At 39.3% G+C, this 20,244-nt stretch overlaps 1 protein-coding gene across 3 annotated transcripts in view; it reads left to right on the top strand.

The window, feature by feature from the left end:
- Window positions 1–20,244, top strand: part of SCAMP1 (secretory carrier membrane protein 1) — a 152,030-nt gene that overhangs the window by 20,618 nt on the left and 111,168 nt on the right. For all 3 annotated transcript variants that reach the window (XM_040225909.1, XM_040225907.1, XM_040225908.1), the window contains exon 2: window positions 19,702–19,779. In XM_040225909.1, the coding sequence (XP_040081843.1) occupies window positions 19,702–19,779 (78 nt within the window). The remainder of the gene's footprint in view (window positions 1–19,701; window positions 19,780–20,244) is intronic.

Genomic DNA, 20,244 nt, shown 5'->3' with positions numbered 1-20,244 from the left:
TGAATGATCTTGTCACCCTTGTTGTAAAACTTTATTCATAGTCTATGTTTTTGCAAAACAAATGAAGTATTTTCGTTAAAAAGCCCTTCATATTTCATGCAGAATGGCTCCCAAGAACCTGCTGAAGTCCCTAGAGTGTGTGTATGTGTGTGTGTGTGTGTGTATATCTATCTATTAGCTTGCTAATCTTCCCAAATCAATAGAGCTAGTGTTGCAACTGTTTCTAATCTCTGCTTGTTTCAAAACTTAAAAAAAAGTATAATAATGAGTTTTACACTTGTTTTTAGAATGTAATTATGAATATATCAATATTACCAACTTGATACATTTTTTCTTTATAAGAGACTTCTATTAGAGTACAGATGAATTACTGAAATGTTTTTTATATCAGCAAAACAGTTAGAACCTCTTAAAAGAATAAAGCAAGGAATAAGTGTAAATTATAAACGTGTTGTGCATTTTGAGTATTGCTGCGATCAAACACTGACTTTTGGTGAGATCAAACTAGGAAGAAAGGATTTGTGATAGGTATATATTGATCATTTTAACTTGATTGTTAATAGAAGAAAAATAAATGAGACATTTGAAAGCAATAATTCAGTATATGTAGCTCTTTGCTTATCAAACAGAACAGTGCATATCATACGAACAGTATATACTCAACAAGTATTGGATGTTTCTTTGTTCAAGAGAAATAAGCAAAGATAGAGTTGTGTATATGCTGCTGGCAGTCATTTTGTCTGCAAGAATCCTCCAGTGGTGGTTAGAATTCTCATATAGTGATGTGGGATATATGTGGGAGGTGGTAGGTGATAGGAAAAGAAGATCAAGAATATAGGCCAGTCATGGCTGGGGCTGGCATACTTGTGTAAATTTACTAGCGTAATTTTAGTATTTTCCCAAAGTAGTTTATGCTTGTTTTAGCTTGATTTAGCCAGTCTTGTGGTTTTATTTATGGCCCATGCCTAATTTTTGGCATCTCAAATAGTCATAAATTTTAGTGAATTGCTTACAAGTAAGGGGCATATTATAAAAGTGTAATTAATGTATTTCCTAAACTTCAAAGAAGTGTTACATGCTTTTTCTACTTGATTAAAAAAAATGTATGGAAATGTTTATATTTGAATCTCAGGGGAGCTTAACCACCATTTAGAGTTGAGTTCATAAGAAAATGTTCCGTGAACTGTATGTATTGCAGGCAAATATTTATGTGTTCTTACCCCAGTGCTGGGGGCTTAGAGGAAAGAGTTAGTGAAACCTACAGAGGTGGTCCAGGGGAGTAGGTAAAAGGGTGGCATTGGAGACAGGCAGCCTAAATTTGCTTGTCCACCTCCTAGCTAGGTGACCTTAGGCAAATTGCTTAATTTTTCTGCATTCCATATTTACTTGATTTTTTTTTTACACTTCTTATAGTTACAGGATTTTGCTTTTGAATTAAGACAAAGAAGCTCTTAAAATAATAGATAAAGGAAATAAATAATGGTGCAAATTTCTCTTTGGTTGCAACATGTGATTATTTATTCTTCTCCTTTATTTTATCCCTAAATTGCCTATATTTTCTAAGGCAGACTCTAATTTTTATTAACTTTAAAACTTTTGTTGGAGAAGACTCTTGAGTGTCCCTTGGACTGCAAGGAGATCCAACCAGTCCATTCTAAAGGAGATCAGCCCTGGCTGTTCTTTGGAAGGAATGATGCTAAAGCTGAAACTCCAGTACTTTGGCCACCTCATGCGAAGAGTTGACTCAGCAGAAAAGACTCTGCTGCTGGGAGGGATTGGGGGCAGCAGGAGAAGGGAACAACAGAGGATGAGATGGCTGGATGGCATCACCAACTCGATGGACATGTGTTTGAGTGAAGTCCGGTAGTTGGTGATGGACAGGGAGGCCTGGCGTGCCGCGATTCATGGGGTTGCAAAGAGTCAGACACGAGCGACTGAACTGAACTGAAACGTTTGGTATTAACAGAAATAGCAACAGAAACAAAACATAGAAATTACTGGTTGTCTTACAAAGCATGGGAATTTTAGAAGCTATTATATATCACAACTTGACCTGAGAATAATGAGAGTTCATTTTATTTTTATGACAAATTACCTTGTGGTGCAGACTTTGTTTAAATAGTGAAAAGTTGTAAACTTGGTTGTTTAATGTTGATTTTTAAAAAGGATATCTAATGTTTTTATTATTATTATATTGGAGGCTAAATAGTTTTTAAAGTTGTGATTATGATTACCTTTTGGAGTCATGGGAAGCTGGCAGGATGAATCCCTGGTATAACAGTTGGAATGCTGAACGTTTTCTCCCCATGGATATATTGTTGTAGATTTGGATTTGCTGGTCTGAAGAGCTTAACCACTAAGTTAGCAAGAGTAGGTTATTTATTTAGCCAGAATTCATTTCTTAAGAAAATGTTCCTTACAACATATATTTGAGGTGGAAAAGCTACATTTGAAATTTGACTGCCTATGTGTGTGTGCTCAGTTGCTAAGTCGTGTCTGACTCTATGTGACCCCATGGACGCCACGGACTTTAGCCCACCAGGTTCCTCTGTCCATGGGAATCTCCAGGCAAGAAAACTGGAGTAGGTTGCCATTTCCTTCTCAATGACTGCCTGTAATATGACCAAACTACTAAGACATTTAAAAATTTGTTTGTGGGTATTTGCTGGCCACATTTAGTGGTAATTGTTTTGCTATTTCAGTATTTAATATGAATGACAGAAAACTCATTATTCTTGGTGCAGAACCAGTATATATGACAAAACAAACTTTTTTTGGTTCAAAAATCTCTTTAGAGGTTATTGAAAATATGGGGTGTCATCCCATCCTTAGGATATCAGTTCAGTGGCTCATTCATTAGCAGTCATTTGAGCCCACAAGTCAGTTGAACAAATATGATCAAATATGTTCCTGGTTTTTGCCATTGTCCTTTTTCTTTTTATGTCTGTATACTTTAGTGCATTTTTGATGGGCATCTAGCTCTTTTAGCTGCCCAGTTTGTCAAATTTCATAAGAAATTTTCATGATTCCAAAGAGTAGGATGCTAAAATAAAGTTTCCAGTTTGTAAGTATGCACACTCTGGTCTCCTTGTAGTCTCTGAGAGCCAGGTCTCCTCCTCAGTCTCTTTTTCACTTCTTCCCTAGTGCGTGTTTCTGTAGTTGATAAGGGTGCTGAGCGGTTTGGTATTTCGGCTTTGAAGGCGTGGGTCTTTTAGAAAAGGCTTGCGTCTTGTTCAGGCTGTGGCGGGCTGGGCCGTGTGTGCATTGTCTGGCTGCAGTGATCTGGGGCTTCTCTTCATTGTGCTGCGTGGCCTCTCATTTCAGTGGCTTCTCTTGTGATGCTGAGAACGGGCCCTAGGAGATGTGGGCTTCAGTAGTTATGGTGCAAGGGCTTGATTGCCCCACAGCCTGTGGGATCTTCCCGGACCAGGGATTGAACCCATGTCCCCTGCATTGCTCAGTGGATTTTTAACCACTAGACCACCAGGAAAGCCCTGCATGTGGATCTATAGCTGGTTGGTGACATTTCTTCCAAGAAATGTTACAACTGATTATCTTCTTAAAAACAACTTTGAGATAATTAATATACTTTGAAGAAGTGAAGTGAAGTCACTCAGTTGTGTCTGACTCTTTGCAACCCTGTGGACTGCAGCCCACCAGGCTCCCCGATCCATGGGATTCTCCAGGCAAGAATACTGGAGTGGGTTGCCATTTCCTTCTCCAGGGGATCTTCCTGACCCAGGGATTGAACCCAGGTCTCCCACATTGCAGGCAGACGCTTTAACCTCTGAGCCACCACGGAAGCTGTATCATACTGTTAAGCAATTTAATGGGTACAATTTAGTGATTTTTAGTGTATTCACAGTTGTGTGTCATCACTATCAATTTTAGAACATTTTCATCACTCTGAAATCTCCTGACCTTTCACAGTCATTACCCATTTCCCTCCCAACTTCTCCAGCACTAGGCAGCCCCTAATATTCTCTCTGGACATTTCATATAAATGGAATTGTAAAAAATGTAGTCTTTTATGACTGGCAGTCTTTTACGACTGACAGTATCGTGTGTTTAAGTTTCATTCATATTATAGCACGTATCAGAAATTCATTTCTTTTTATTGTCAAATTATAATTCCATTGCATGGATATGCTACATTTTGTTTGTACATTCATCAGTTGATATAAGTTTGGCTTGTTTCCACTTTTGGCTGGTAGGAATCATGCTGCTGTGAATATTTGTACAAGTTTTTATGTGGATATATGGATATGTGTTCCAAAGAATAGTAAGAGAGATAAGAAAGCCTTCCTAAGTCAACAGTGCAAAGAAATAGAGGAAAACAACAGAATGGGAAAGACTAGAGATCTCTTCAAGAAAATTAGAGATACAAAGGAAACATTTCACGCAGAGATGGGCACAATAAAGGACAGAAATGGTATAGACCTAACGGAAGCAGAGATGTTAAGAAGAGATGACAAGAATACAAATACACAGAAGAACTATACAAAAGAGATCTTCATGACTCAGATAACCACAATGGTGTGATCACTCACCTATAGCCAGACATCTTGGAGTGTGAAGTCTAAGTGGGCCTTAGGAAGCATCACTATGAACAAAGCTAGTGGAAGTGATGGAATTCCAGTTGAGCTATTTAAAATCCTCAAAGATGATGCTGTGAAAGTGCTGCACTCAGTATGCTAGCAAATTTGGAAAACTCAGCAGTAGCCACAGGACTGAAAAAGGTCAGTTTTCATTCCAATCCCAGAGAAAGGTAGTGTCAAAGAATGTTCAGACTACCACACAATTGCACTCATTTCACACACTAGCAAAGTAATGCTCAAAATTCTCCAAGCTAGGCTTCAATAGTATGTGAACTGAGAAACTTGCAGACATTCAAGCTGGATTTAGAAAAGACAGAGGAACTAGAGATCAAATTGCCGACATACATCGGATCGTAGAAGAAGTAAGAGAATTCCAGAAAAACATCTGGAAAAAACATCTGCTTCATTGGCTTCTACATTGCTTCATCTACATCTGCTTCCTTTGACTGTATGGATTACAACAAACTGTGGAAAATTCTTCAAGAGATGGGAATACCAGACCACTTTACCTGCCTCCTGAGAAATCTGTATGCAAGACAAGAAACAACAGTTAGGATTGGACATGGAACAACAGACTGGTTCCAAATTGGGTAAGGAGTATGGCAAGGCTATATATTGTCATCCTGCTTATTTAACTTACATGCAAAGTACATCATGCAAAATGTCGGGCTGGATGAAGCACAAGCTGGAATCAAGATTGCTGGAAGAAATATCAGTAACCTCAGATATTGCAGATGACACTACTCTTTTGGCAGAAAGCGAAGAGGAACTAAAGAGCCTCTTGATGAAAGTGAAAGAGGAGAGTGAAAAAGTTGGCTTAAAACTCCGCATTCAAAAAACTAAGATCATGGCATCCAGTCCCATCACTTCATGGCAAATAGATGGGGAAACAATGAAAACAGTGATAGACTTTATTTTCTCAGGCTCCAAAATCACTTCAGATGGTTGACTGTAGCCATGAAATTAAAAGACAACTGTTCCTTGGAAGAAAAGCTATGATCAACCTAGAGAGCATATTAAAAAGCAGTGACATTACTTTGCCAACAAAGGTCCATCTAGTCAAAGCTATGGTTTTTCTAGTAGTCATGTATGGATGTTGGACTATAAAGAAAGCTGTGCTGTGTTCAGTCGCTCAGTCATGTTGGACTCTTTGCGAGTCTGACACACATGGACTGTAGGCCACCAGACTCCTCTGTCCATCAGGGTTCTCTGGGCAAGACTGTTGGAGTGGGTTGCCATGCCTTCCTCCAGGGGATCCTCCCAACTCAAGGACTGAACCCAGGTCTTCCGTACTGCAGACTCATTCTTTACCATCTGAGATACCAGGGACCTCGGTGCCAGAGAACTGATACATTTGAACTGTGGTGTTGGAGAAGACTCTTGAGAGTCCCTTGGACTTCGAGATCAAACCAGTCCATCCTAAAGGAAATCAGTCCTAAATATTCATTGGAAGGGCTGATGCTGACGCTGAAGCTCCAATACTTTGGCCACTTGATGTGAAGAACTGTCTCATTTGAAGAGACTCTGATGCTGGGAAAGATTGAAGGCAGGAGAAGAGAGAGATGACAGAGGACGAGGTGGTCGGATGGCATCACCACCTTGATGGACAGGAGTGTGAGCAAGCTCCGGGAGTAGGTGATGGACAGGGAGGCCTGGCATGCTGCTGTCTGTGCGGTGCAAAGAGTTGGACACGACTCAGGGACTAAACTGAACTGATGGATATGTACCTTGGAGTCAAATTACCTGGTCATTTGCTAATTGTCAAGCTATTTTACTAAATGGCTGTACCATTTTACATTCTTACTGTGGAGTATGAGGATTCTAGTTTCTTTTTTTTTTTTTCTCTCTCTTTAACTTCCTTTTTTAAAACATCCTTGCCAATGCTTTCTTTTTTATTGTAGTCATTCTAGTAGTGTGAAGTGGTACCTCATTACGATTTGCATTTCCCTAATAGTTAGTAATGTTGAGTGACTTTTCCTGTACTTAGTGGCCATTTGTATAGTTTCTTTAGAAAAATGTCTATTTGGATCCTTTGCTCATTTAAAAATTGTCTTTTTGAGATAAAGTTTTTAAATATATTCTAGATACAAATTACTTCTCAAATATATAATATGTGAAAATTTTGTTCCATTTTGTATTTTTTTTTTAAACTTTCTTGGTTTACTTTTCAGCAGGAAAGTTTTAAATCTTGATGAAGCTCAATTGTGTATTTTTTTTGTTGTTGCTTGTGGTTTTGGTGTTTATATCTCAGAAACCACTGTCTAATCCAAGGTCATGAAGATTCTCTTCTGTGTTTTCTTCTAAGAGTTTCATAATTTTAGTGCATGTATTTAGGCTTTGGTTCATTTTAAGTTAATTTTTGTATATAGTTAAAGGTATCAGTTACTTAAAGTTACTTAACTTTTTTAACTCTTAGGAATTTATTATAGATGTAGAATACTTTGATATGTTCTAAGTGTTCAGTGCTTTACTGTGGTCTAAGAAGTCATTTGTTTAGGTTTCTTGCCACTGCTCTATCTTTAGACATACTGTCTTCTTTTGACTAGCTTTCATATAGTTCATGTAGCTCAAATATGATGCCACATAATAAATACGGAATTTGGAGTTTGAGGACCCTTTACTTGAGAGAGATCTCATAGCCTTTGTCAATAAAGCATCTGATTCTTTTGCCAGTGGATTGTTTTCTATGATTTTGGTTAGATGGTTCATGTGACTGAGTGGATCCAATGGCATAATTTTAAAAACAAGCCAAACATATTCTCAGTCTTTTTTTTTTTTTTAAACACTGAAAATTTTGTTTCAGGGAAGAGCCAGTCAACAGTATTGTGCTGGTTTCAGGTGAACAGAGAAGGGACTCAGACATACGTATACATTATTCTCAGTCTTTAACAACCATTATATTTATTTATTTATTTTTCTGTTTTTTTAATTTTTATTTTTTTATTCTCATTTTTAAACTTGCTTTTTTTATTGTTTCCTTTCTCTTTTTTTTTAAATTTTATTTTTTTTTACTTTACAATACTGTATTGGTTTTGCTGTACATTGACATGAATCCACCACAGGTGTACATGAGTTCCCAATCCTGAACCCCCCTCCCACCTCCCACCGCATGTCATTTCTCTGGATCTTCCCTGTGCACCAGCCCCAAGCATCCTGTATCCTGTATCAAATATAGACTGGCAGTTCGTTTCTTACATGATAGTATACATGTTTCAATGCCATTCTCCCAAATCATCCCACTCTCTCCCTCTCCCACAGAGTCCAAAATTCTGTTCTTTACATCTGTGTCTCTTTTGCTGTCTCGCGTATAGGGTTATCATTACCATCTTTCTAAATTCCATATATATGTGTTAGTATACTGTATTGGTGTTTTTCTTTCTGGCTTACTTCACTCTGTATAATCGGCTCCAGTGTAAGACTAGAAACTATAAAACTCCTAGAGGAGAACATAGGCAAAACACTCTCTGACATAAATCACAGCAGGATCCTCTATGATCCACCTCCCAGAATACTGGAAATAAAAGCAAAAATAAACAAATGGGATCTAATTAAAATTAAAAGCTTCTGCACAACAAAGGAAACTATAAGCAAGGTGAAAAGACAGCCTTTGGAATGGGAGAAAATAATAGCAAATGAAGCAACTGACAAACAACTAATCTCAAAAATATACAAGCAACTCCTGCAGCTCAATTCCAGAAAAATAAATGACCCAATCAAAAAATGAGCTAAAGAACTAAATAGACATTTCTCCAAAGAAGACATACAGATGGCTAACAAACACATGAAAAGATGCTCAACATCACTCATTATCAGAGAAATGCAAATCAAGACCACAATGAGGTACCATTTCACACCAGTCTGAATGGCTGCGATCCAAAAGTCTACAAGCAATAAATGCTGGAGAGGGTGTGGAGAAAAGGGAACCCTCTTACACTGTTGGTGGGAATGCAAACTAGTACAGCCACTATGGAGAACAGTGTGGAGATTCCTTAAAAAACTGGAAATAGAACTGCCTTATGACCCAGCAACCCCACTGCTGGGCATACACACCGAGGAAACCAGAATTGAAAGAGACACGTGTACCCCAACCATTATATTTAAATTGTAGCATTTGCCAGTTTGATCAGGTCTTTATAGTTACCTAAAGTTTTTATGTAATTGCTGTGACTGTATTAGAGAATAAAGTGTTTCAATTCAGTTGTTTTCAAGAGATTTTTATCATTGAAGATGGAATAAGAGTGGATTATTTAGCCAAAAATATATGGAGTGCTGAAAGTGAAAACTGCAATAGCTCCTGTGCTAGTTACCAGGAATACAAAGATGGAGAAATCACTAATGTCAAGGATCCACACTGGAGTTGGGAGACATCATGTGCAATTAAATACTTTGAAGGAAAAAGAGGGATTGATCAGTATTGTAGCCTCTGTTCCCCTAAGTGCAGAGTCTGAGGCACAAGGCTTAGATGTTACTCCCTCATCTTGTAGATGGGAAAATTCAGACACAGAGGTTAACAGTTTCAAGTCTCAGTTCCGTCACTCAGTTGTGTCCGACTCTTGGTGACCCCATGGACTGCAGTGCGTCAGGCTTCCCTGGCCATCACCAACTCCCAGAGCTTACTCAAACTTATGTCAATCTAGTTGGTGATGCCATCCAACCATCTCATCCTCTGTCGTCCCCTTCTCCTCCTGCCTTCAATCTTTCCCAGCATCAGGGTCTTTTCAAATGAGTCAGTTCTTCACATCAGGTGGCCAAAGTATTAGAGTTTCAGCTTCAGTATCAGTCCTTCCAGTGAATATTCAGGACTGATTACCTTTAGGATGGACTGGTTAGATCTCCTTGCAGTCTAAGGGACTCTCAAGACTCTTCTCCAACACCACAGTTTAAAAGCATCAGTTCTTTGGTGCTCAGCTTTCTTTACAGTCCAACTCTCACATCCATACATGACCACTGGGAAAACCATAACCTTGGCTAGATGGACCTTTGTTGGTAATGTCTCTGCTTTTTAATATGCTCTCTAGATTGGTCATAACTCTTCTTCCAAGGAGCAAGCGTCTTTTAATTTCATGGCTGCAGTCGCCATCTGCAGTGATTTTGGAGCCCCAAAAGATAAAGTCTGTCACTGTTTCCATTTTTTCCCTATCTATTTCCCATGGAGTGATGGTACTGGATGCCATGATCTTAGTTTTTTGAATGTTGACTTTTAAGCCAACTTTTTCACTCTCCTCTTTCACTTTCATTACCAGGCTCTCTAGTTCCTCTTTGCTTTCTGCCATAAAGGTGGTGTCATTTGCATATCTGAGGTTATTGCTGTTTCTCCCGGCTATCTTAATTCCAGTTTGTGCCTCATCCAGCCTGGCATTTCGCATGATGTACTACTCTGCATGTAAGTTAAATAAGCCAGGTGACAACATACAGCCTTGATGTACTCCTTTTCCTATTTGGAACCAGTCTGTTGTTCCATGTCCAGATCTAACTATAGCTTCCTGACCTGCATACAGATTTCTCAAGAGGCAGGTCAGGTGTTCTGGTATTTCTGTCTCTTTCAGAATTTTCCACAGTTTGTTGTGATCCACACAGTCAAAGGCTTTGGTGTAGTCAATAAAGCAGAAGTAGATGTTTTTCTGAAACTCTCTCGCTTTTCCTATGATCCAGCGGATGTTGGCAATTTGATCTCTGGTTCCTCTGCCTTCTCTAAATCCAGCTTGAACATCTGGAAGTTCTTGGTTCAAGTACTGTTGAAGCCTGGCTTGGAGAATTTTGAGCATTACTTTACTAGCTTGTGAGATAAGTGCAATTGTGTGGTAGTCTGAGCATTCTTTGGCATTGCTTTTCCAGTCTTGGGACTGGAATGAAAACTGACCTTTTCCAGTCCTGGGGCCACTGCTGAGTTTTCCATACTTGCTGGCATATTGAGTGCAGCACTTTCACAGCATCATCTTTCAGGATTTGAAATAGCTCAGCTGGAATTCCATCACCTCTGCTAGCTTTGTTCGTAGTGATGCTTCCTAAGGCCCACTGGACTTCACAATCCAGGATGTCTGGCTCTAGGTGAGTGATCACACCGTTGTGGTTATCTGGGTCATGAAGATCTTTTTTGTACAGTTCTTCTGTGTATTCTTGCCACCTCTTCTTAATATCTTCTGTTTCTGTTAGGTCCATCCCATTTCTGTCCTTTATTGTGCCCATCCTTGTACCTCTAACTTTCTTGAAGAGATCTCTAGCCCTTCCTGTTCTGTGGCTTCAAGGTTAGTTAGGGATTAAAGAGCTTGATGAACACTGTTCCCCTAATGGCTTAATAAGGATAATGTGAGAAGGTTTCTGTTAGTTCCTGCTCAGAATGTTGTTGACAGTATAAAATAGAACAAAGAAAGAACACATCTTTTAATTTCATGTTGACTGTGGACTTCCCAGGTAGTGCTAGCAGTAGAGAACCTGCCTGCCAGTGCAGGAGTCAGAAGAGACGTGGGTTCAGTCCCTGGGTTGGGAAGATCTCTTGAAGAAGGGCATGGCAACCTACTCCAGTGTTGTTGCCTGGGGAATCCCATGGACAGAGGAACCTGATGGGCTACAGTAAATGGGCTCACAAACTGACTTGGCATGCACATGTGGATTAAGAAATAGTTCTGGATTAAGAAGTAGTTTCTTGCATTCTAGATTTTTTAAGTCCCTTTTTGTTCAGTTGCTCAGTCATGTCTGACTCTTTGTGACCCCATAGCCTGCAGTAAGGCCAGGGTCCCTGTCCTTCACTATCTCCCAGAGTCTGCTCCGACTCATGTCCGTTGAGTCGATGATGCCATTCAACCATTTCGTTGTTTCCATACATCATTAATTATCCAGATGAAATTTTCACTAAATTATATTACTCAGGAGATAGTGAAGTTCAGGGAAGCCTGTCATGCTGCAGTCCATGGAGCTGCAAAGAGGACCATGACTGAGTGACTACACAACGAACAGTATATTCAGAAATAGTGTTTCCAAAGCATTCTTCCTTTAGCATACAGAGGGGCTAGAAAATGAAATGATATTTTTGGCGCTTAATGCTAGTGTTAACATGGACAAAAAGTGCAGTTTAAGGTTTGGGTTTTTAACTTTTAATTTGCATTTATGAGGTCTATTTGCTTGGATGTGTTTGCTTCAATTGTTTCTAATTTATTGAGGAATGACTTGGTCTATAAAAATGAGTTTTGAATCTCAAGTTTAAGATTTTCATGACTGACAGTGAAAATGAATATTAACTTTTCACTATCATGATTTATTGAATAATTCCCAGTGATTATTAAGCACTCCTTATAATGAGTTATAAAAGTTTTGCTAAATGTTGTTTCAGAGTTTTGCTGAGATTTTTAATGACTTCTCTCGTAGTACCGATAATTCTTCCTCCTCGCTCTCAGTGTCTCTTAAATTCGTATGATTCCAATAGCTCTGAGAGGTATAGAGTAGGGAAAAAAAATTTTACTCTCTGAAGGTAGCACCTCTTACAGCTCTTAGTTTGGGCATTTCTTATTTAATCAAGTTGACTAGTCCAGTGTGTAATATTGATTGGATTAGGCAGAGTTTTGTGGAGCAGTGCGGTATTTAATTCAGCCCTTTTCTTTTGAGGACATATTTGAAACACCAATTTGTATCCTTTATTAGATTTTCTTCTAAAAACTTGGTCTTTGAAGTGAGATTTGAAATTGAATCCTTGACCTCGTCACTTGTTAGCCATATGATTTTGGGCAAATTGCTTAAATATCTCTGAGCTAGTGTTCTTAGCAGTGAAAGAAAGGATATAGAATGAAAGTCATAGGGTTGTGTTCTGAGGATTACATGAGATAATTAAAGAGTCTAGTACTGTGCTAAACTAGATGAATTCTTTCTCTCTCCTTTGGTCTGTCTTTGCTTTAGCCTTCTTCAGTTTCCCATAGATTTCCTTGATAGAATTGTAAATATTAATTTTTTCAAAATTATTAAAAATATTCAAATCATTGTCTTCTGGTGTCTCATGAAGTGTGAGGACAGTGGAAAAGCATATTGGAAGTCTGCTACTGTGTTGTATAAAAACATTGGCTTGAGAAACTTCTGATTAGGTCTCTTACCATTTTTTATAATTTTGAAAAACTTCAAGGAAATTTAGTTTTAAATCTGAGTTTATTGCTTTGCTTTTTGTGACATAATTGAATTTTTCCAAATGAATGAAAGTGAAATTTTAGCCATTCTTGAATAAATTATAATGACTAGATCAGCACCATTCAGTTGGAATATTGTTTGTGCCACATGTGTAATTTAAAATTTTGTAGAAGGTATATGAGAAGAAATCAGGTGAAATTAATTTTAACAATACATTTTATTTAACTTCATATGTACAAAATCTCTTTCAACATATAATCAACCTAACAATTGTTAATGATATTTTACATTCTTTTGTGCCTCAAAATCAGAAATATCATGTGTTTTATACTTTGAGCACATTTCAGTTTGGACTAGATACATTTCAAGAGCTACATGTGGCTAGTGGCCACTGCATTATGTGACATAGGTCTAGGTAAGTAAAATGTAATAGAACAATAATGGGCTTTAGCTGTGTGTGATAGAAGAACATCAATGGTTATCGCTGGTTTAAAGCTTCCCTTCATGCTGTAGCAGTCACTTATGTGGATGGTGAAAATTTACCCATATTTGCCATCTCTACCCCATAAATGATTTCACTATTCATTTTTCATTCCCAAAGACTTGTAAGTTTTCATAGGCCTAAAATATGCTCTTAGATGATTGAGAGAGTAAACCAAATTTAGTATACATTTGTTCTCTTCACATTCATCAAATCTGTAGGTGTGACATGAGCAAGTTTGTATTTTGAGAAGCTCCTCTTGGTTCACTGTGAATAATAGACTGGGGAAGGTGTCACAAGGTGGAGAGATAGTGGGAAGGCTATTGCAGTTTACACTGAAAAATACAGCCCCTGATGGGAGGGTGTGTGGGTGGGAGATGAGAAGTGCATAGAAAGAAGGGGGCTTATAGTTGTAGCTTGAGGGTGATTGAAGGAATGGGTTTTGTTTTTCTTTGCTTGTGTGCATTTTAAAGAGGATTGAGACTTAAAGTGTAGATGTGAGGTGTCCTGTTGAGAAGAAGATGAACATATGAGAGAAAAGGATAACTGATAGGGTAATCCAGAGAAAAGATAGGAAGAGATGAAACTTGTATATAAAGAGGGTTTTTTTTTTTGCATAGGTTTTGTCAAGTTGCCTTAAACTTTACAACTGTGGGACATATCTCTCACTAAGAAAAAGAAAAGGATAAATTTAAAGACTAGAGTTGTATTCTCCTCCATCTCCTTAGAAGGGAGAGAAAAGGTGAAAGTAGAATTAAATTAAGAAGTGATAGAGAGCTGACTTGTGGTTGCCAAGGGGGTGGGGGTTGGGAGAGGGATGGAGTGGGAGGTTGGGGTTAGCAGATGTAAGCTGTTATATTTGTTGTTCAATTGGTAAGTTGTGTCCAACTCTTTATGACTCTGTGGATTGCAGCACAGCCAGGCTCCCCTGTCCTTCAGTATCTGCCAGAGTTTGCTCAAATTCATGTCTGTTGAGCCAGTAATGCTATCTAACCATCTCATCCTCTGCCACCGTCTTCTCTTTTGCCTCCAGTCTTTTCCAGCATTGAGGTCTTTTCTATTAAGTATGGAATGGCTAAACAACAAGGTTCTACTGTATAGTACTGGAAACTAAATCCTATGCTAAACCATAATGGAAAAGAATATACATATGTGTGTGTAAGTAGATCACTTTGCTCTACAGAAGTTGACACAACATTGTAAATCAACTTCAATTAAAAAAAAGTGATTTAGCAGCAGTTTGGATCAGTAAGTATGTCTGAGACCAGAATGTATACTTGGCATCAGTAAATGGTAATACTTATTAAAATCTTTCTCACACAGAAGATTTTATTTAAATATAAAATCTTAATGAAAGTAAACTGTTCTTATGTAAAGTATTAATAGAACACAAAATGGCCAAGAGCATTGGTTCCACCTGTGCTGGCTTTAAAGCATGGAGACATGCTCAGGTTACCTCAGGTGATGGAGGATTTTTCTTTGGATTCTGGGGAGGGAAGGAAGCCCAACACAGTCCGTGTCTGCTGTTGGGATGAGACAGTTTCTGGGAGTTCACGTGGTGTCTCCTCAGTCCACAGTCCCTGCCCTTGACCTCCCTCCTGCCAACCCGTGGAAACCCTTTTCACACGAAATCAGTAGTTAAAAGACATACAAGAATTGAGCTTCACTGACTTGAGTGAAGGCTAGGGGGCTAATCTCTCCAGACTTTTTTGCCTCTTCTGCCCCTCTGACGTATCTTCCTTTTCTCTTCTTCCTGTGGTCTTCCTGGGGTCTGTAGGAATGTGTGGACACTTCTCTAACGCCAGTCGTTCCTCGTCAGCCAGAAGAACAGCAGCTCTGTGGGCCACGTTTTTGCTTGAGTGGCTCCTTGGCAACTCTGGTAAACGCCATTCCCCTTAGCCTTTTCTGGCCACCTTCTTATGACTTGGCTTCTGTCTGTCTCTATGCTGTGACTAGTGGCAGCTTCTGCTGCTAACTACAGTACCGTCTTCATGTCTCATTCAAGTGCCTCAACAAACAAGGCCTCATTGAATCGATCAGTTAGTATCCAGGCAGAATCACTTGTGTAGGGGTCTGCCGGGCTCCCTCATGTCCGGTTCTAAAAACGGCTGCTGTTGGCACAGAGGCCAATTCTTCATCCTTTGGCATGCCGCTAAGGTACTGGGGCCCATGGCACAGTGACTGGGTGGAGGACTCCGGTCACTGCTTTCCTCAGAAGGTGGCTGTGGACGGCTTTTGGCCTATTCATTACATAGGGTGCTCTATACTTTCTTGATACCACAGTTAATAGGAGATGGACCGCTTTTTTGTTTGACTCTTCTTGTTGGTAATAATGATAACAGCCTAAGCTGTCACTCAAGTGTTGTCCATGTACAGGAACTGTATCAGTCATTTTACACGCAGTAGTTCATGAACTATGTGATACATCTTACTGATGAAAAAACTGGGTCACGTAGAAATTCGAAATGCCTTGTTTACTGTTTACCTCTTTTCACTAGTAGGGTGGGGAGGGTTAAATACAGGCAGTTAGCTTTCCAAACAATGAAGACTTAAAGTCTAGCATAACATTTCAGAGCTTCAACTGACCAGCGTGATCATATATCATATTTCTTCTATTTTACTTATGAGACGAGAGTTTAGGTGACTTGCTTAAGGTTGCAGAGGCTAGTCATTTCCAGTGAACTGAGTTTCCAATTCCTAGACGAGTCCTCTTTCTGCTTTTGAACAAGTACCTAAGATATAGAAACTTTTGAATGTTAATCAGGAAACCCAAACTTATTAAGTGTTAGCAGATACAGTAAGTACATACATAATGTATATTATACACAATCATCCATGGAGTCTTTTGTGTTTTTAGACTATTATTTAGCTTGAGGATGATATATATACTGAGAAGACACTGAGGTTGATTATTCACAAGAAATGTTTATTGAAGAAACTATTACCATTATTTTTGGCCACACCATGTGGCATGTGGGATCTTACTTCCACAACCAGGGATTGAACCGGTACCCCCTGTGGTGAAAGTGTGGAGTCTTAGCACCAGGGAGGTTCCAAAGAAACTTACTGAATTAATGTCCCTATGTCTAGCTGAAGGTGAAAGTAATTTCTTGCCAGGTTTTAATCTTCCTGTGTGGTTATATGTGGCAGTGATTGAGAAGGTCCAACATGAAGCATGATGGAGGAAATCAGTTGAAATTCCCCCGGTCAGTTCAGTCACTCAGTTGTGTCTGACTCTTTGCGACCCCATGGACTGCAGCCCGCCAGGCATTCCTGTCCATTAGCAACTCCCAGAGCCTACTCAAACTCATCTCCATCATGTCAGTGATGCCATCCAACCATCTCATCCTCTGTCGTCCCCTTCTCCTCCCACCTTCAGTCTTTGCCAGCATCAGGCTCTTTTCCAGTGAGTTGATTCTTCAATCAGGTGGCCAGCGTATTGGAGTTTCAGCTTCATTATCAGTCCTTCCAATGAACACCCAGGACTGATCTCCTTTAGGACTGACTGGTTGGATCTCCTTGCAGTCCAAGGGACTCTCAAGAGTCTTCTCCAGCACCACAGTTCAAAATAATCAATTCTTTGGTGCTCAGCTTTCTTTATACTCCAACTCTCACATCCATATATGACTACTGGAAAAACCATAGCCTTGAGTAGACAGACCTTTGTTAGCAAAGTAATGTCTCTGCTTTTTAATATTGAGGAACATGCTGTCTAGGTTGGTCATAACTTTCCTTCCAGGGAGTAAGTGTCTTTTAATTTCATGGCTGCAGTCACCATCTGCAGTGATTTTGGAGGCCCCCCCCCCAAATAAAGTCAGCCACTATTTCCACTGTTTCCCCATCTATTTGCCATGAAGTGATGGGACTGGATGTCATGATCTTAGTTTTCTGAATGTTGAGCTTTAAGCCAACTTTTTCACTCTCCTCTTTCACTTTCAAGAGGCTCTCTAGTTCTTCCTCACTTTCTGGCATAAGGGTAGTGTCATCTGCATATCTGAGGTTATTGATATTTCTCCAGGCAATCTTGATTCCAGCTTGTGCTTCTTCCAGCCCAGCGTTTCTCATGATGTACTCTGCATAGAAGTTAAATAAGCAGGGTGACAATATACAGCCTTGACATACTCCTTTTCCTATTTGGAACCAGTCTGTTGTTCCATGTCCAATTCTAACTGTTGCTTCCTGATCTGCGTACAGGTTTCTCAAGAGGCAGGTCAGGTGGTCTGGTATTCCCATCTCTTTCAGAATTCTCCAGTTTATTGTGATCCACACAGTCAAAGGCTTTGGCATAGTCAATAAAGCAGAAATAGTTGTTTCTCTGGAACTCTCTTGCTTTTTCCATGATCCAGCGGATGTTGGCAATTTGATCTCTGGTTCCTCTGCCTTTTCTAAAACCACCTTGAACATCTGGAAGTTCATGGTTCATGTATTTCTGAAGCCTGGCTTGGAGAATTTTGAGCATTACTTTACTAGCTTGTGAGATAAGTGCAATTGTGCAGTAGCTTGAGCATTCTTTGGCATTGCTTTTCTTTGGGATTGGAATGAAAACTGACCTTTTCCAGTCCTGTGGCCACTGCTGAGTTTTCCAAATTTGCTGACATATCGAGTGCAGCACCTTCATAGCATCATAAACACCTATTTACTGATTTCTTGTATTCAAAGATGTCACAATCTAATTTGGGGGAAAAAGACTTGCATGAAGCTCATCATGGTTCAGTGAAATCAATGCTAATGGAGGTAAATACCAAGTTCTGTGGGAACATTGAGATTGCAACGGAGTGACTGGGTTATCAGGCAGGTATCAGGAAGATTACTGGTTAGCATATGAGGTAGTCTTCGGGTTGAGTGTTTAAGGAGGAGGAGGAGATTGCCAGGCTGACTGTGCCTGGAAGAGTTCTACTGCCTGAGGAAGCACATGGTGCTGAGGACTCAGGTCACCTGGTTTTGTGGTGGATGGTGGTGGGCTGGGCATCATGCCTGCAGCTGGACCATCCAGATTTGCTAGGTCTCCACTTTTTGACCCTGAACCCACTTCCAAATTTTAAGCACAGCAATGTCAACTTGATCAAAAATTTTATCAAAATACTCAACATTTCTTTTTTTCTCAATTTTCCCCCCGAAGCACACATCCACTCTTGATAATCTTTCTAGTCATTTTTTAATAAACTTGGGAGGGAAACCCTGAGAAGTAGAGTGATTTCATTCCCTCCTTCCCATTTTATTGTTGAGCAAACCTAAAGCCTTTTTCATTTGTACTGTACTTTTAATTTATCTTTACCACTTGCTTATTGCCAAGTGTGAGGCTTTTTATGCAGTAGCTTGTTTTGTTTGGTTAAGGGAGAAGGATTGGCAAGGTGAGGATGGTTATATGAGTTGATAAAGCTGGAAGGTAGGCAGGGGCTAGTTCAGATAGTCAGAAGCCTTGTGTCTCATTTTGAGGAAGCTGTATTTTATAGTTGAGAGTCTCTAAAAATCTGAAATGGATAAGGGGCAGAGCGGAGGGATTGGAGGAGGGGGATGAGAAGATCAGCTTTACATTTTTGAAAGGTAATTTTGGCTTTGTTGAGGAAGACGGATTAGAGAAGGAACAGTGTAGACAAGGGAGCAGTGGGGACCACCAGCAGCATCACCTGGGAATTTGTTAGAACTGCAGACTCTCAGGCCCCACCCCAGACACAGTGAGTCAGAAACTCTGGGAGTAGGGTGCAGCAGTGTGTGTTTTATTTGATTCTGATGAATGCAAAAGTTTGTGACTCACATGATGTAAAGGCTGATGAGGCTGAACATTATGGTTTGCACTTGCCTTTCATATTAATTTTGTAGTCAGTTTTGTTGAGATGTTCATTATATTAGTATCTTACATTTCACAATCAAGAGAAATAGAATAACTAGGATTTTTGTGATTCAGTTATTTTTATGAAAGCCTAGTATTAAGATTTGAAAAATGGGATAGTGTGGTGATAACACTTGGAAAGGGAGACAGTCTAGGATCATGTGGAACAGTATAAACTACAGTCGTAGAGAAGCGCTTTGTAGAATAAAATGAGTAAGAGAGGCTTAATCATGAACACTCTAGGTTTGCCTGTATGTAACACTGATTTGTACTGTGGTACTTAAATCTGCAGTAGGGAAAACTGAAGATGCTCTTTGCAAGAAAAGGGCGACAGGAACTCTCTGTGGAGCCCAAAGGAAGGGATGGATTTACTCAAGATTTGCTAAGATGCAATTGGTTCCACACAACTGTTGAGAGGTGGTTTATTTTCGTTCTTTCAATGATAGCTAGCAGTTGATTTGCATCTAACCTAGTTTGCATTTCTTTTTCTTTGAGGGTGTGAGGGCTGTGGGTTTAAATTTCAACTTTGTGGAAATGGAACTGAGTAAATCTGATAATCTTCTTTCTTTTCCTCTGTTAGCTTAACTGGGTGACCAAATGTACAGATAAAGCAAATGCTTTGTAAATATAAATGTATCTTAAAGGATAAGTAACCTTTTTTCCTCCTTTGAATTTTATTCCAGGACCCATCAGTTACACAAGTGACAAGAAATGTCCCACCAGGACTTGATGAATACAATCCATTCTCAGATTCTAGAACAGTAAGACTATTCTTAATTGGACTACTTTTAAATATTAAAATGAAATTAAATGAGATTTATATCTCAGTTATGGTTTCTTTTAAGTTGATTGTTAAATGTATATAAAACAAGCTGTTAGTGTTTTATGTAGAATTTAGCAAGTTCTATTTTTTTAAAAAAAGAAGGAATATTCCAAGTAATTGAAAATACCATGATGTTTCTACAAATTTCTAATAAACCCTCTGCTGCTGCTGCTGCTGCTAAGTCCCTTCGGTCGTGTCTGACTCTTCGCGACCCCACGGACTGCAGCCCACCAGGCTCCTCCGTCCATGGGATTTTCCAGGCAAGAGTACTGGAGTGGGTTGCTATTGCCTTCTCCAATAAATCCTCTAATATGTTAATATTGCTACAGTTTTTTAAAACGGGAGATTTTTTGCCATACATGTTGTTTTCATGGTAATACAGGGTGATGTTTTCTTACAGAGA

Source organism: Oryx dammah, unplaced genomic scaffold (assembly GCF_014754425.2).
Source record: "Oryx dammah isolate SB20612 unplaced genomic scaffold, SCBI_Odam_1.1 HiC_scaffold_26, whole genome shotgun sequence".
In the NCBI taxonomy this organism is placed as follows: Eukaryota; Metazoa; Chordata; class Mammalia; order Artiodactyla; family Bovidae; genus Oryx; species Oryx dammah.
The sequence above is the reverse complement of the archived record's forward strand: the minus strand, read 5'-3'. Positions and strand labels throughout refer to the sequence as shown.